Source organism: Dipodomys merriami, unplaced genomic scaffold (assembly GCF_024711535.1).
Source record: "Dipodomys merriami isolate MVZ:Mamm:240054 unplaced genomic scaffold, mDipMer1.0.p SCAF_12, whole genome shotgun sequence".
NCBI lineage: Eukaryota > Metazoa > Chordata > Mammalia > Rodentia > Heteromyidae > Dipodomys > Dipodomys merriami.
The window spans coordinates 18,461,410-18,476,379 of NW_027202493.1; the positions used below are offsets into that span (position 1 = coordinate 18,461,410).

The 14,970-nt window shown below is 40.9% G+C and overlaps 1 protein-coding gene across 5 annotated transcripts in view; it reads right to left on the bottom strand.

The window, feature by feature from the left end:
- The window catches only part of Mtus1 (microtubule associated scaffold protein 1), a 164,288-nt gene that overhangs the window by 49,877 nt on the left and 99,441 nt on the right, over positions 1–14,970 (bottom strand). Inside the window, exon 1 of one of the 5 annotated variants that reach the window (XM_070016326.1) lies at positions 5,702–6,072. The exons of the other annotated variants lie outside the window; for them this stretch is intronic. Within the exon in view, the coding sequence (XP_069872427.1) occupies positions 5,702–5,822 (121 nt within the window). The 5' untranslated portion in view covers positions 5,823–6,072. Of the gene's footprint in view, positions 1–5,701; positions 6,073–14,970 lie in introns of those variants that run through there. 5 annotated transcript variants of the gene reach the window in all.

Consider the following 14,970-nt stretch of genomic DNA (forward strand, 5'->3'; position numbering starts at 1 on the left):
ATTTGTAAGTCTTCAACAACAGCATCTGAGAAATAAGTGGTTTTGTTTCTCTGGAGCAGACACTGTAAAATACCTGCATGCACTATAGAAACTAGTAAAATCAAATACTCAGTTTCCCAGCCTCTTTAGCACAGGGCCATGTGACTAGGATCTACCCAATGAGATGAAGTCTAAGAGATTTAGTAGCATCCTTCCCTGTGTCCTTTTCTGTCTGAAACAGCCATTGTGTGGACATCATAAAACAACAGGAAGGGTAAGAAAATAGCAGAGGTGTTGCCATGACCTTTCTGAGCCACTTAAGCATTGTAACTCCTCTACTTAGTTATGATACTGGGACCCATCCCATATATATACTAAAAGCAGTTGACAGTCTCAAAATGAATTCCAGTCTAAAAACATGAATCCCAAATATGAGAACATAATTTGATGAGTTGGTTCAAATTAAAGAAAATTATTTACATGTGGCCCGACTCTTCCTGAATACCTAGTCAAAACGATTCTTGTTAGTACTGCGTTAAGTATGTGAAAAGATTTTAAGCTAATATTTGTAGCTATCTTCTATATGCATATGTATATATATACATATACATACACACACAGAGTCCTTTCTACTACAGTAATCACACTGCCTCAACAGAACTTTTTAGTACATTACCTTTACTTGAGTCAAAAGGATATGAACTCTTTCAAGTACAAATGATATTATTTGCAATAATGTATACTGGTATTTCTGGCATCAAAAATAAACTAAATTCTAAATGGTAGGAATATGTCTATTTAGAAAAAAAATCCCCCCTCCATGACTCATTGTAAGTCTGAAATACATCGAGTTTAATACTTTGTCAAGATTTGGCCAGCTAATTAAGTCATTTCTAGGCTTCTTAGATTATTTCCTGATCCTTAGATTATTTCCATGCAACATCACACAAAACTCTGGACAAGTTCTCTTTCTCATCTTTGCCACATTTACAAGAAAAGCTCACGCCTGTAATCCTAGCTACTCAAGAGGATCGCAGTTTGAAGCCAGCCCAGGCAGGAAAGTTCATGAGACTCTTATCTCCAATTAACCACCAGAAAACTGAAAGTGGAACTGTGGCTCAAAGTGGTAGCGCAAAAGAGCTCAGGGATAGTGCCCAAGCCCTGAGTTCTAACCCTACAACTGACAAAAAAAAAAAAAAATTCAGAATCTAACAACACTTTTGTTGAGGTGGCACTACTAACAACACCCCAAAATGCACAGCACCTCATGCACTCTTCTGTGCTCATATTCCCCTCCTCATCCTTCTCCACATTCTTGGTTCAGAAATACAATTATTTCGTTTCCTTGGAGGAGCTAGCTACCCTCTCCCTCACCTCTGGGCTATTTCCTCTCTAAGAGTACTTTTTTCTTTCCTTGCTAACTCCACAGCTCCTGAGGACCCAAGGTGAAAGGCACTGCTCTTGGCACATGGGGTAGGAGCTCCACTTATTAAGATGTGTTTGGATGCCCAGACCACATCCTATCATGATTTCCTGATGTTCTGCACCTGTCTCCTGTTCCATTGAAGGCTTGGTGAATGCAGGGTTCAAGGGACCTAGCTCTATCCTAACACCTAGCCCCTTGCCTAGCATACAGTACATATGTAACAGACAGGTGTTTATGGGATTGAAGAGTTATTCCGCAGTGTAAGAGGTAGTTCAGAAGCAAGGAAAAGATTAATGCCACAGACCAAACAGGAAACCCTTCAAGAAAGCCCAGTTAACTGTTTCAAATGCTTCCACCTAAATACCTTCAGTGAGAATAAACACTAATATAAGCCGGGTGCCAGTGGCTCACGCATGTAATCCTAGCTACTCAGGAGGCTGAGATCTGAGGATCACAGTTCAAAGCCAGCCCAGACAAGAAAGTCTTTGAGACTCTTATTTCCAATAAACCACTCAGAAAACCTGAAGTGATGCTGTGGTAGAGCACTAGCCTTGAGTTGAAGAGTTGAGGGTCAGTGCCCAGGCCCAGAGTTCAAGAGCCATGACCGACAAAAAACAAACAAAACAAAAACTAATATAGATTTCCATCAATTGGTTGTGAGCAACTGAGGATGGATATTAATTTAAAGATGACTCAAAACTGATAACCAGGGGCTGGGAAGGTGGCTCAGTGGTAGAGTGCTTGCCTTGCATGCATGAGGCCCTGGGTTCGATTCCTCAGCACCACATAAGCAAAAAGAAAAAAGCTGGAAGTGGTGCTGTGGCTCAAATGGTAGTGCACTAGCCTTGAGCTGAGGAGCTGAGGGACAGCGCCCAGGCCCAGAGTTCAGGCCCCACGACCGGACCCAAAAAAAAAAAAATTAAAATTAAAAAAACCAAAAACTGATAACCAGGTAAGAAAGAAACATGGTATCATGAAAAGAAATAGGGGAGTCAAGAGTACTCACTGGACTTGAGAGAGAGGTAAGATTAATTTACAGATGTACTAATATATCCAGGGGTTTTAAATCGACAGGAAATTCATAGAACTTGAGGGACAGGTGAACCTTGGAAAGGTGGTCACCCCACTCTCCTTATTTTGTGGTCCTGAAATGTCAGGCAAATGAATCTACTCACTTAGTTACCAGCAAAGCCAAAGCTGTGATCTGTACTCTTAGAATCCAGGTTCACCCCGCAGTCACTGAAGCACGCAATGCCACTTCCTTCACTAAGAGTACACAGTTGTGCTCAAACAGATCATTAAGAACAAGGCAATAGCTTTATTATCCATTCTTGGAAGATTTCTCTAACTTTAAAATGACATAATATGGATAATTTCATAGAAGATTTTTTTATTGGGGGGGGCAACTGTAATTATGATCTTCACATAATTTGACAATGCATACTCAGCCAGGCACTAGTGACCCACATCTTTAATTCTAGCTACTCAGAAGGATGAGATCTGGAGGAATGAGCTGCAAAGCCAGTCCAGGCAGAAAAGTCTGTACGACTCCATCCTCCATTCTCTTCAGCAAAATGCTGGGCTCAAGTGGTAGAGCATCTAGCTATGAGCACGCAATTCAAGGGAGAGAATGATGGCCTGAGTTCCACCTCTAGTACCAGCCCACAAAAAAATTCCTAAAATGTTTCTCCCACACACAAAACCCTTTCTCCATCACTACCAATCCCTTGGTCTAACAGAATTACAGCAACATTCACAGCCGGGAAAATATGCACAATGGAAACAGTGCCCACAGGTTTTAGTCTCATCTCTGCCTCTTAACTGTGTGCGCTGTGGCCAATTAATTCTCTTCGCGGGACCTTAGATTTCCTGTGTGAAGTAGATACAATTTCAGTTATGTGCCTTCTAGTTCTAAAAATTGTGACTACCAAATAATTTGGACTGTTTTACATAAATTCAGAAGGTACAATGGGTCTAAAAGCATTGGGAATAACTAAACTTTGACAATTAGAGCCTCGACTCTTTTGCCCAAGCCGGATAGGGAAGCTGTCAGCTTTACAAACATGCTGCAAACAACTTAAAATATCAAACAGTAGAAGACTAGTTAAGGGGATAGGATATAAGTCAACTAAGTTCGATCTTCAGTACTGGGGGACATGGGCTTACCCAAGAATAGAGTGTTCCAGAAGCATTATAATGAAGGGCAGGGAGCTAGTGGCTCATGCCTATAATCCTAACTACTCAGGAGGCTGATATATGAGGATCAGAATTCAAAGCCAGCCCAGGCAGGAAAGTCCTTGAGACTCTTATCTCCAATGAACTATCAGAAAACTGCAAGGGGAGCTCAAAGTGGCAGAACGCTAGACTTGAACACAAAACAGCATCCAGGCCCTGAGTTCAAGCCCCATGACTGACAAAAAAAATAAAACTGAAAAATAAAATAATGAAGGAAGCATATATTTCCTTTTCATACAATAAAAAAGGATCATAGAAGACCTACATACATTTATAGATTAGAAAATCACAGATGGGGCTGGGAAGGTGGCTCAGTGGTAGAGCACTTGCCTTGCATGCATGAGGCCCTGGGTTTGATTCCTCAGTACCACATAAGCAAAAAGAAAAAAAGCCGGAAGTGGCGCTGTGGCTCAAGTGGTAGAGCGTTAGCCTTGAGCTGAAGAGCTGAGGGACAGTGCCCAGGCCCAGAGTTCAGGCCCCACAACTGGACACCCCCCCCCCAAAAAAAAGGAAATCGCAGAAACTAAGAGAGTGGATGCCCCCAGGAAGGGCAGGAAGCTGGAGTTGGAAAGAGGCTCACTTACAACTCTACACATTTCTGTGCTGTTTTTCTTTTTGATGTAGAGAATGGATTCTGATTATTTTTTAGACTGTTTAAAATTTAAAAAGCCATTATTAGATTATAGAAATAGTTACAAATATAGAGCATCCTTTTATGGTTAATGTTCTTTTGTAATATAATTTGTCATATTTGGGAGAATGTTGGAGGAGGCTCACAGTGCCCATTGAGAAAAAAATCCCCTAGCCACAACCTTTCCATTTTTGTTTTTATTACAGTGGCCTCTGGGATGCTTTTATTACAGTGGCCTCTGGGATGCTGGAGAGCGGGCCATTGTTTCCCCCCTCGATTCCCTCATCTACCTTCAGCTGTCAGCTCAGAGCCACAGGGAGAAGCTGGCAAGCTGGACTGCCAGGTCAAGGAGAGTTATGAAACATGAGAAAGAGGTGCTGGGGAAAACGAGAGAGAGAGAGAGAGAGAGAGACAGACAGACAGACAGACAGACAGACAGACAGACAGAGAGGGAGAGGGAGAGAGAGGGAGAGAGAGAGAAAGAGAGAGAGGGAGAGAGAGAGAGAGAGAGAGAGAGAGAGAGAGAGAGAGAGAGAGAGAGAGAGAGAGAGAGAGAGAGGAGAGAGAATTATCCCACAGAGAAGCAAGATAGATGGGGGGGGGGGACTAAAAACAGTTGAAAACAATCACCAGGGACAGAGAAGCCAAGCTGGGGGGGAGGGGCAGGACAAAAAACCATAAACACCCTCTGTTTACATCCCCATGAATCAATCTATTAAAGTCCACACTAACCAGCCCAAACCAAACATAACCCCACTTCTTGATTCACAGAATCAAGCCAACTGAATTGCTGCCGCTGTATTTATGACCTAAAAAACAAGCTGCAAAAAGACAGGGAGGGCTCATTTCCATCTTAAGATGTAGATACATGAAGATGAGAAGACAGATACAAACACAAACATCACACCACACGCAGTATTTGGTGGCGGCACAGCTTTGTACTATAAAGATTGGAGACTGAAACAGATGACTCACTTAGTACCTCTTTCATTTTAGAACTGTTTGAGAATCTCCTCAGTGGGGGGGGTGGAGGGGGGAGAGAATGACAGGATGAAAACCTCTCCTTCCAGCTCCTATTTTTAGTGGAAAGAGAAAGATTCTTCATGCATTCAATGTCCTGCCTTTCTAAAGCATCTAATGTGAACCATCACTTCACAAGTGTTGATCTGTACAGATGTCGGTGCCAGGGGAAAAGAGCCAGGTAGCATCAAGGCAACAGTTTTGCCCTCCACAAACATATTCAGTCACTCCTATGTAGGAAAAAACAAAACTGCTCATTTTCACCCAGAAAGCCACCTGCTCCCATTCGCAGGCTCAACCTCCCCCGACCCCAGTTCCTGAGAAATCGGCTAAACATCTGCAACTTAATCAAGAGGTTACCCCTACCCCCAATGCAACACTGAACCCAGCTCTTAAAGGCCAAGACCGACCTGTGTGGAAAATGACCGTGCTCTTCCTAAACCCTGAAGGGAGCCGAAGGTTTCGAAGCAATCCTTTGGCAGTCAGTCGGACGTGAATGGTGGACAAGGAGAACTTGGGAGATAACAGCATGTCTTCAGAGCAGGTGGGAGGATTTCACAGAGGATGCCGGTGGCGTGCAGTCTCACATGCTGCCTGTCAAAGTCTGTCCTCTCCGGGGCCAAGAGGCACAGCAAGAGAAAACATGCCTACATAGCTCCTGTCAGTCCACCAGAGACATGCAATCGGGAGCAAAACCCCAGAGCTTTAAGCCAAAGGCTTTGGGCTTCTCTTGTCACAACTCCCAGATGTTGCTGAAACAAATGCTCTTCCTTCTCAGCAAATCTGCTCTCAGCAGATCCGGAAGCAGGCAGTCTCTCAGCTACATGCCACCACGTGGGATGGGCTCCCATGGCTCCCAGCAGAGATGGGAAAGGGGGAGGAGAAAGTGGGTGGTCTCAGAAGCTTTATGTAACAGCCCAATGGTGGCTGCAGATCCTGTCAAGTACTCGGAAGGAAATTAACTACCTCCTGTGCCTAGTGTTTACTTAGTGATTTAAGGAGAAAAAAGCCTCACAAAAGTAATCTGATTCGATATAGTTTAATTCATATATGTTTACACTAATCATCCTGAGCATTTTTCTCATCTTGCAGATTATTTTACCTATAAAACTCTATGTTCACTTGATGCCTTGGGTAAAGCAAAAACAAAACTCTTCAAGCAAAAAATATTTCCACTTCTTAATAGAATTCTTAATAGACTGACAAAAGGCGAGAGTTCCACTTGAAATCCCCTCCTTTGTGGGTGACCCTACTAAAATTAAATTATTTTAAAAAGGTGAAGGTAGGCTAAGTTTTGATGGCTCATGCCATCCAAGATCAACGTTGGCTGAAGAAAAAGGGAGAGAAAGAAAGAGAGGGAGGTAGTAAAAAGAGACAGAGCAAGAGGAAAAAAGCCAGATGCTGGTGGCTTACACTCATAATCCTAGCTACTCAGGAGGCTGAGATTTGAGGATCACAGTTCCAAGTCAGTCCAGGCAGGAAAAGTCCATGAAACACTTATCTCCAATGAACTGCCAAAACAAAACAAAACAAACACCCACAAAAAAACAAAAGCCAGAAATGGAGCTCTCAAATGGTTGAGAGCTAACGTTGAGCAAAAAGCAGCTCTGGGATAATGCCCAGGCTCAGAGTTCAAACTGCAGGAGGTGATGGCAGTTTCACTACTGGGTGTAACCTAATGGTTCCAGAGAGATGTCAGGCAGGCATTACCGGAAGGACCACACTCCCTGCATTTATGCAACATTGGGGGGGGGGGCGCATTGGTATGTAACAATGTAAGGTAGAGCACCCACCTTGCATGCGTGAGACCCAGCGTTGATGCTGAGCAAGCACTCAAAAAAGAAAAAAAAATCTCACTTTTTGGGGTTTTTTTTTTCACTTGTCTTCTGAGAAAAATCTTTCTATGTAGCCCCAGTTGGCTCCCAAATTCATAATTCTCTTGCCTTAGCTTTCCACATGATGAGATTACAGGTGTATGCCGAAATAAACCCCAGCTGTTCTCTTACGGTGAACTTCTGAAACCAGGAGTGTGAGTAGAATTTGGCTATGATTTTTTTTTTTTTTTACTGGTGCCTACTGTCATTTCAGTAGTTGGTAAAAGTACATTAACATATGATGGCCAAGACCAAAAGACAAAGAGATGAATAAATATAGGCAAGTTAACACTGGCAAGATGGGCTCTGAAAGTTAATTCTACTAAACCAAGAGTATTATAAATTCAACCTTCTTTTAAATTTGAAAAGTACAACATAATGCATTAAGATGTCTGTTTCTAAGTAAAAGAACCAGAAAAAATGTAGAAATTATTAGCCATAAAAAGTTGTACTAAATGCTGTTAAAATAAAGACAGGAAGCAGTTGTTCTAGAAGTCCTATAGAACATTTGAGTGTGTAGAGGAAAGAAGACAGGAGGGAAAGGAGAAATGGGATAACTCCTCCCTGTTTGTTGGGCCTGGCAGGTCAGAGGCTGTGAATAAGAGGACCCAATAGAGTCCTAACATCTCTCCCTGATTTTGAAAATTAAAAACATCCATAATCATTATGACAGGTAGAAGTATTCTATAATCTCTTCCTATATTCCCCCAAACCTTATTTTAAAAAACCCAACATATCAATCAGCATCTGAATTATAAATATCAGTATTTGAATTTATTATTAAGCCATGTAGCTGGGTGCTGATGGCTCATACCTATTTCCTAGCTACTCAAGAGGCTAAGGTCTGACATTCATGATTCAAAGCTAATCTGGGCAGGAAAACCTCTGAGACTTTTATCTCCAATTAGCTAACAACAATAACAATAAGCTGGAAGTGGAGCTGTGTGTGTGGTTCAAATGATAAAGAGTGTTAGCCTCCAGCACAAAAGCTCAGGGAAGGGTCCAGGTCCTGAGTTCAGGCCCCAGGGCCATGAAACCCACACACACAAAAATAAAGCCACATCCATATAGTGGGGGGAATTTGTTAATACTAAACTCTAAGTCATCTCTGTCAAAAGGGAAATCCTTTAGCTTCAATTACCCAAAAAAGTCTCAGCAAGCGAACCAGTCACATTCATTACAAGTTTTACTTGAAATTCACTAAGCTCCCCTCATGTACATTAAATTTAATATTAATATTAATCTTCTTTTCCTTAACAGCAGAGCAAGAAACTGTAATTTTTAGAAAGCCAGTGAGAAGGAAAATTCAGACAAAAGCTGTTCTTGTTAAGTCGCCACATACAAGTAAGTTCTTTCCCAGTCATTATCTGCCCCCTGGTGGTCATCTTTACAAGTGTGCCAAAACAAAGGGGTTGTTCTGGCTATCCAGATCAAAAGCTAAAGCTTATCGTCCCCATTCCTGTCCCAGGAGCTCTCCTACACATTTTAAATCCACCTGTTCACTTAAATAATGGAACAAGCAAGTATTTTAAGATTTCAACTGCTTTACATCACACATACTTCTAGGGGAAACAAAGATTAATACATTGTTCATAAAATTCCTTGACTCATCAACTCTAGTCTACATTTAGTTTCTAAAATTGTACTAGAAAGGAAGGAAATGCCAAAGATGCAAAGTGTCCAGATTTTTCTATTTATCAAGTTCTCATCTGATTTAGGTGAACATAATGAAGCCTGTGGAGGCTGGTAGGGGGAAAAATTTAAGGGAATTTTGGAACTTTAGAATAGTTGACAGCTATTTTGAAAAAATAGGCATGTTACTTCATAGTTATCTCCAATTAGCTATCCTAATATCAAGCTGATATTATTAGGTTGGTGAAAAAATAAATTATGACTCCAAATTTTATGCAATATAGGATCTCAAATTTAAACAGAAAGAATTAAATAAAGCAAATATATCAAAATACCAGCAATGCTCTGGGAGATTGTTTTCCTATATTTCCCTCTTTCATTTTAACAGAGATCTCAAAGGCAATAAAAATAAGCCTTTAAACTGGGTGCTGGTGGCTCATGCCTGTAATCTCAACTACTCAGGAGGCTAAAATCTGAGGCTCACTGTTCAAAGCCAGCCCAGTCAGAAAAGTCCATGAGAACTCTTATCTCCAATAAACTACCCCCCCATACACACACACACACACACACACACACACACACACACACACACACACAAAAGCTGGAAACAGAGCTATGGCCCAAACAGAGTACTAGCTTACAGACAGCACCCAGGTCCTAAGTTCAAATCCCAGGACTGGCACACAGACACACAAAAGGCTTTCAAATAAGTTTGAACATCAGAATGGTTATATAGAATGCCTACAACCTAAGCCTATTTTCTATTAATGAAACAAAGAAAACATAAAAATAATTTTACAAAGTCTTAATCGAAGGTTACACAAGTATTTGTCAGGTCAGTATATGTCTAACAACAGGAATCACAATTGTATTGTATTTGATCATATCGTAGAAATGTGGTCCTGGTTTTAGTTTTAAATCAAATATTTAATCGATGGTATAATTCTAGACCTTGTAAATATAGGATGTAGAAGACATTTTTTTAATACTAGGAAACATTCAAAGTACAAATGATTTGTTGTTAATGACCATAAAGAATTGAAAGATTACAATTTAAATCAACTGGCTTGTTTTGAGATTCAAGCATCTTTAACCAACCTTCCTTATCTAATATAGAATATCCTAGTCTTTACCTTCTTATTTTCCCCTATCACAACACCTATTTAAAAGTTCATTTTTCTTCTTCATCATCATTAACGTAATATGTTGAAGTTTGTATTCCAGTTGTGGACTGTTCAACTCAAATTTTTCAACAAGACCCACCCACAGGATTCTAAGGTCTGCTTGGTGGCTTCTTTCCTGTACACTGATACCAATATTCCAACAACAAGGCTCCAACAAAGGTTTTCCTTGATGGTCTTTTAACTTGTGGTTATCAACAGCACAGCTGGCTAAGGTGTTATATGAAAGGCAGACAAAATCCTGAGGTTTCCAGCTCCAATCGTGACAGTAAAGAGTTCCAGGAAGAAATCATGAGCTGGGGGCCTTAGTGATGCCCAAGGCTCAGAGACAGAGCACAAGGAAGTAGATGAAGAAGTCTGGAATGTAATGGAGGGCAAGAAGTTCAGAAATGGTGCAAAGTATGGGGTGAGAGATGAAGCTGAGATTACCACATGTGAGGTCATGAAGATTTGAAGATAAGAGCCAAGACTATGAGGACTGCCAGCCCAGCCACCAGAAGGGTTTGAAAAGCTGGTGAAAGTCAGGATCAAGAGTCCTGACACCCTAAGCACAGCTGTTCTACTACTACTCCCTAGTTATCCAAGCTTAGAGCCACGAGCTGGTGGCACTCCTCAGAGGCATGAATGCTAAGAAAGCTGCCTCTTGCTTGTGTGTGATTTCCATCTGTCAGGATAGAGCAAAAGAGCCCTAAGCCAGCAGGCTGTGACCATTTCACTTGGCACCACGTCCTCTGAGTCCATTCATGCTGTTTCAAGGCAGGATTGCCTTCTATTTTAAAGCTGAAGAATATTCCGTTATACAAATAAATTGTATTTTCTTTACTCATCCATTGATGGATATTTTAGGTTGTTCTCAGATCCTGCCTTAACAAATAGTGCCGTAATGAATTTGGGAAAACAAAGTATCTCTTTCTGAATCCTTTATTTGATTTTGGGTAAATCATCACTTATTGGTTTTATGGTTGGCAATATTTCCTCCCACTCTGTAGGCTGCCTGTCATGGTTTTGGCTGTTTCCACTTGTCTAATGTGACATTTATATGCTTATAGTGTCATAACAACAACAACAACAAAACCATTACAAAGAATGACATCATGATCACCCCCCACTTCTTCTAAGAGTTTTGTGGTTTTGAAGTCTAATTCTATGGAGGTTATTTTGTGTAAGGGACTAAGGTGGTTTTTAATTTCATTCTTTTGCATGTGAACATCCAGTTTTCCAGTGCCATTTTGTTAGAGGGACTGTCATTTCCCCATTGTTCTTGGCAAACTTTCCACAGATCAGCTAACAATACACGCAATGATTCACTTCTGGGATGCTTCATTCCATTAGTCTAATATGCCTATCTTTATGCCAGCACTATACTGTTCTAATTGCTGCAGCTTTGTAATATATTTTGGAATCAGGAATTGTGATGCCTTCAGCTTTCTTCTTTCACAAGATTGTCCTGGCTATTTGGAGTCCTGCCTTTTCTATTTCTATAACAAGTGCTATTAGGATTTTTATAGGGAGTATGCCTATTTAGTTCCTTTTGTAGACCTGTCTGTCTTGTCAACTTGGAAGTGTTTAACATATATATGTTGCTTATATTGTCTCAGTTTTTCTTTTTCTTAATATGATTCATAATGATTTTGACAAGGAGTGGATATGACATTTGTTATTCTGTCTTCTATTTTTAGCTGGTACTAAGGCTTGAACTCCAGGCTCTTAGACTTGCTTGTTTTTTGTTTTTGTTTTTGTTTTTTCACTCAAAGCTGAGTACTTTACCACTTGACCATTACCTTCAGCCCAACTTGTTTTTTTTTTTGGGGGGGGGAGGGAAGGGAGGAGGCTGGCTAGTTGAAATGGGAGTCTCATGGACTTTTCTGCCTGGGCTGGCTTTGAACTATGAGCCTCTAGTTCTCAGCCTCCTAAGTAGCTAAGATTTCATGTGTGAATCACTGGTGGCATAATTATTATTAATCTGTCCTATTATATCAGTGCTCCTGGAATGTGTTTTCAAGTCTTTATTCTTAGTACTTTATTTTTTATTTTATTTTTACCATAGTGGGGTGTGAACTCTGGGCCTGGGTGCTGTCCCTCAGCAATTCAGCTCAAGACTAGCACCCTACCACTTGAGCCACAGTGCCACTTCCAGCTTTTTCTGCTTATGTGGTGCTAAGGAATCAAACCCAGGGCCTCATGCGTGTGAGGCAAGTATTCTACCACTGAGCTACCTTCCCAGCCCTTTTAATTTATTTTTAATCTTAACACTAACCCATCAAATACATTGGTGTGTAATGTGGAAAGTGATCTAACTCCTGCCAGAGATAGCCATTGCTTTCTCCACCTATGAACGCCAAGTTTGTCTCCTAGTATAAGAAGCAACTTAAAAGATATGCTTTCTGGCTGAGAGTGTGGCTTAGTGGCAGAGTATTTGCCCAGCATGCATGAAGCTCTGGGTTTGATTACTCACTACCACATACACAGAAAAAACTGGAAGTGGTGCTGTGGCTCAAAGTGGTAGAGTGCTAGCCTTGAGCAAAAGTTCAGGGACCGTTCTCAGACTCTGAGTTTAAGCCCGAGGAATAGCAAAAAATAAATAAATAAATAAATAAGATATGCTTTTTGGGAACTGAGACTTGACTCCAAGTCTCCCAACTTGGAATCTATGGCCTTGATCCAAGTTATTCTCTCCTATAGACCACTCTGCCATCAGCACCAGTGTGCTCCAAGAAAGATTAGATGGGATTCCCAGATAAAAACCACCCCTCCAGCAAGCAACATCCTCTTTCTATTACCTAAACCAAACAGTCAAAGTAACTCAGGAGACCACCTTGTTGTAATAAGATGACAAATCCTCTGAAATTCCTCCAAGGACTAAGACTGAACGAATGGTCAATCAGGCCACATCTGCAACTTGGGACAAATTTACTATGCATAACTTTCACACCCCTTGCCCTCAGCTCTCCCTATTAACAAGCTGAAGCCAATGGCTGTGCCCTAAAAGAGATTATACTGAAGAAGAAGAAGAAAAGATATGCTGAAGTGCTGTCTTCTTATGGCTGCTATGTACCAACTCTGATTTCAAAGTGAGAGAAAAGTAATCATCATGAACACAGCAAGGAAACAGCCCAGAGGAGAGCCTGGCAGTCACAGCACCTCCAGGGCACAGGCCATTTCCCAACAATTGGAAAAGGAGAGGCAGAATGCCTCCCTACTCTGTGCTATCTTTACTAAATGGGCGTGGGAGGGGCAGGACGGACATTTATATCCTCAGGACGGCACCTTGGCACCCGAGACTGATGGAGACTGATGATCGTGTGTAAAATAATCAGGGAGCTGGATAAACTCCGCTCAATGCCTCTGGCATCCCAGACCATATCCATGTGTGGTAGAAGGAGGGCAAGAATAGAATGTGGCAGCTTCCTCATAAATGTAAGCCAGGTTTTATTTAGAGACCATGTTGCCTAGAATCGCATAGCATCGCGACCTTTACATCCATGACTGCAGGCAGACTCCAGGAGGACGGCTCCTGGCTTTCAGTGGTTGTGGACAGCAGCAGGGACTACCATTTTCCCCCTCCCTAGCAGCTTCCATTCTACACAAAGATCCTACAATGTCAAACGGTTCCCATACTGGGAATTATTCCTCCAAATACTCCCACAGGGCCGACTGAGAAACTGGAGAGCTGGAGAGGCTTAGCACGTGACCCAAGGTCAGGACACAAATAGAAAGTGGTGGACGAAGACCTACACCAACCCCAGCAGTCACATGGTCTCTCCCAGCTCTTTTCCACGGCCTTACAATCCCAGAATTTCTTCACAAAGAGTTCCTAGGAAGCTAAAGCAATGATGTCACACTTTCAAATATTAAGTTACTCCAATTTTTTTTTTTTAAGTTACTCCAAATTTTTAAAGAACATCACTGTGGACCAAGATATGGCACAAGGCCAGAACTCTTGTATGTTGTCTTCAGGGCATAAAATGACATGGAGCTGTTGGAAAACAAATCGAATGAAGTGCTTTTCACATACACAGGCTCTGATGTACTGACACTACTTCTAAATGCTCTGTATGTCAAGAAACACCTCCAAACTTGGAAAGTGATCATTGTGAGAATATTCATTATTTTGAATGTAATTCAGAAGTCACTCCCAAATAACCGAGAAGAGTAGATAAATAACACTGCATGCTAAATGTGACTGTCATTAAAAGTGACCACTAGCCAGTGCTAGAGTCTCCTGCCCATAATCTTAGACACTCAGGAGGCTGAGATCTATAAGCAGTGGTTTTCTGTGCAGCCTGGGGAGAAAAAAAGTTCATAAGACTGTGAGAAACTTGAGTGGCAGAGACCCTGTGTTCAAACCCAAGAACTGGACCTTGCTCTTCAAAAAAAAAAAAAAAAAAAAAAAGACCATATATGTTAAATGACAAAATAGGCTTCTATTTTATTTAAAATTTATGCATTGTAAACTAAAGAATCACTTCTAAAACTCTATATACTATCTATAATAACCCTATAATAACATTAATGGACTCAATTCGCCAATCAAAAGAAGAATAGCAGATCGGATCAAAAAACAGAATCCATCGAATACTTGCATTCTGTTTCGGTTATTTTTGAATTGATTAAAGCTGGCACTAATTACAATATATGCCTTTTAATATATTGCCTGTATGTCACATTTACTGGATAAATAAAAAATACTGATTTCTGATCTTAAATACTCAGATATTGACAATTGCACAAAATAACATACCTTTAAATATACACAACCATCAAGAACATCATAAAGGTTGTCTAACTTATAATAGAAAATAGCTCTATTGCAAAAAGAACAGCAGCAGAACAGTCCCCAGCATAGGGTCTTTCTTTCGTCCATCACCCCGCAAAAATAAACAAATTAATCCACTCACTCTCCCCTTTCATAAAAAAATTTCATCTAAAATGCTGTGCAAGGCCAAATATCTGAGATGGACACTTCTACAGATTTTATACTTGAAGCATGTA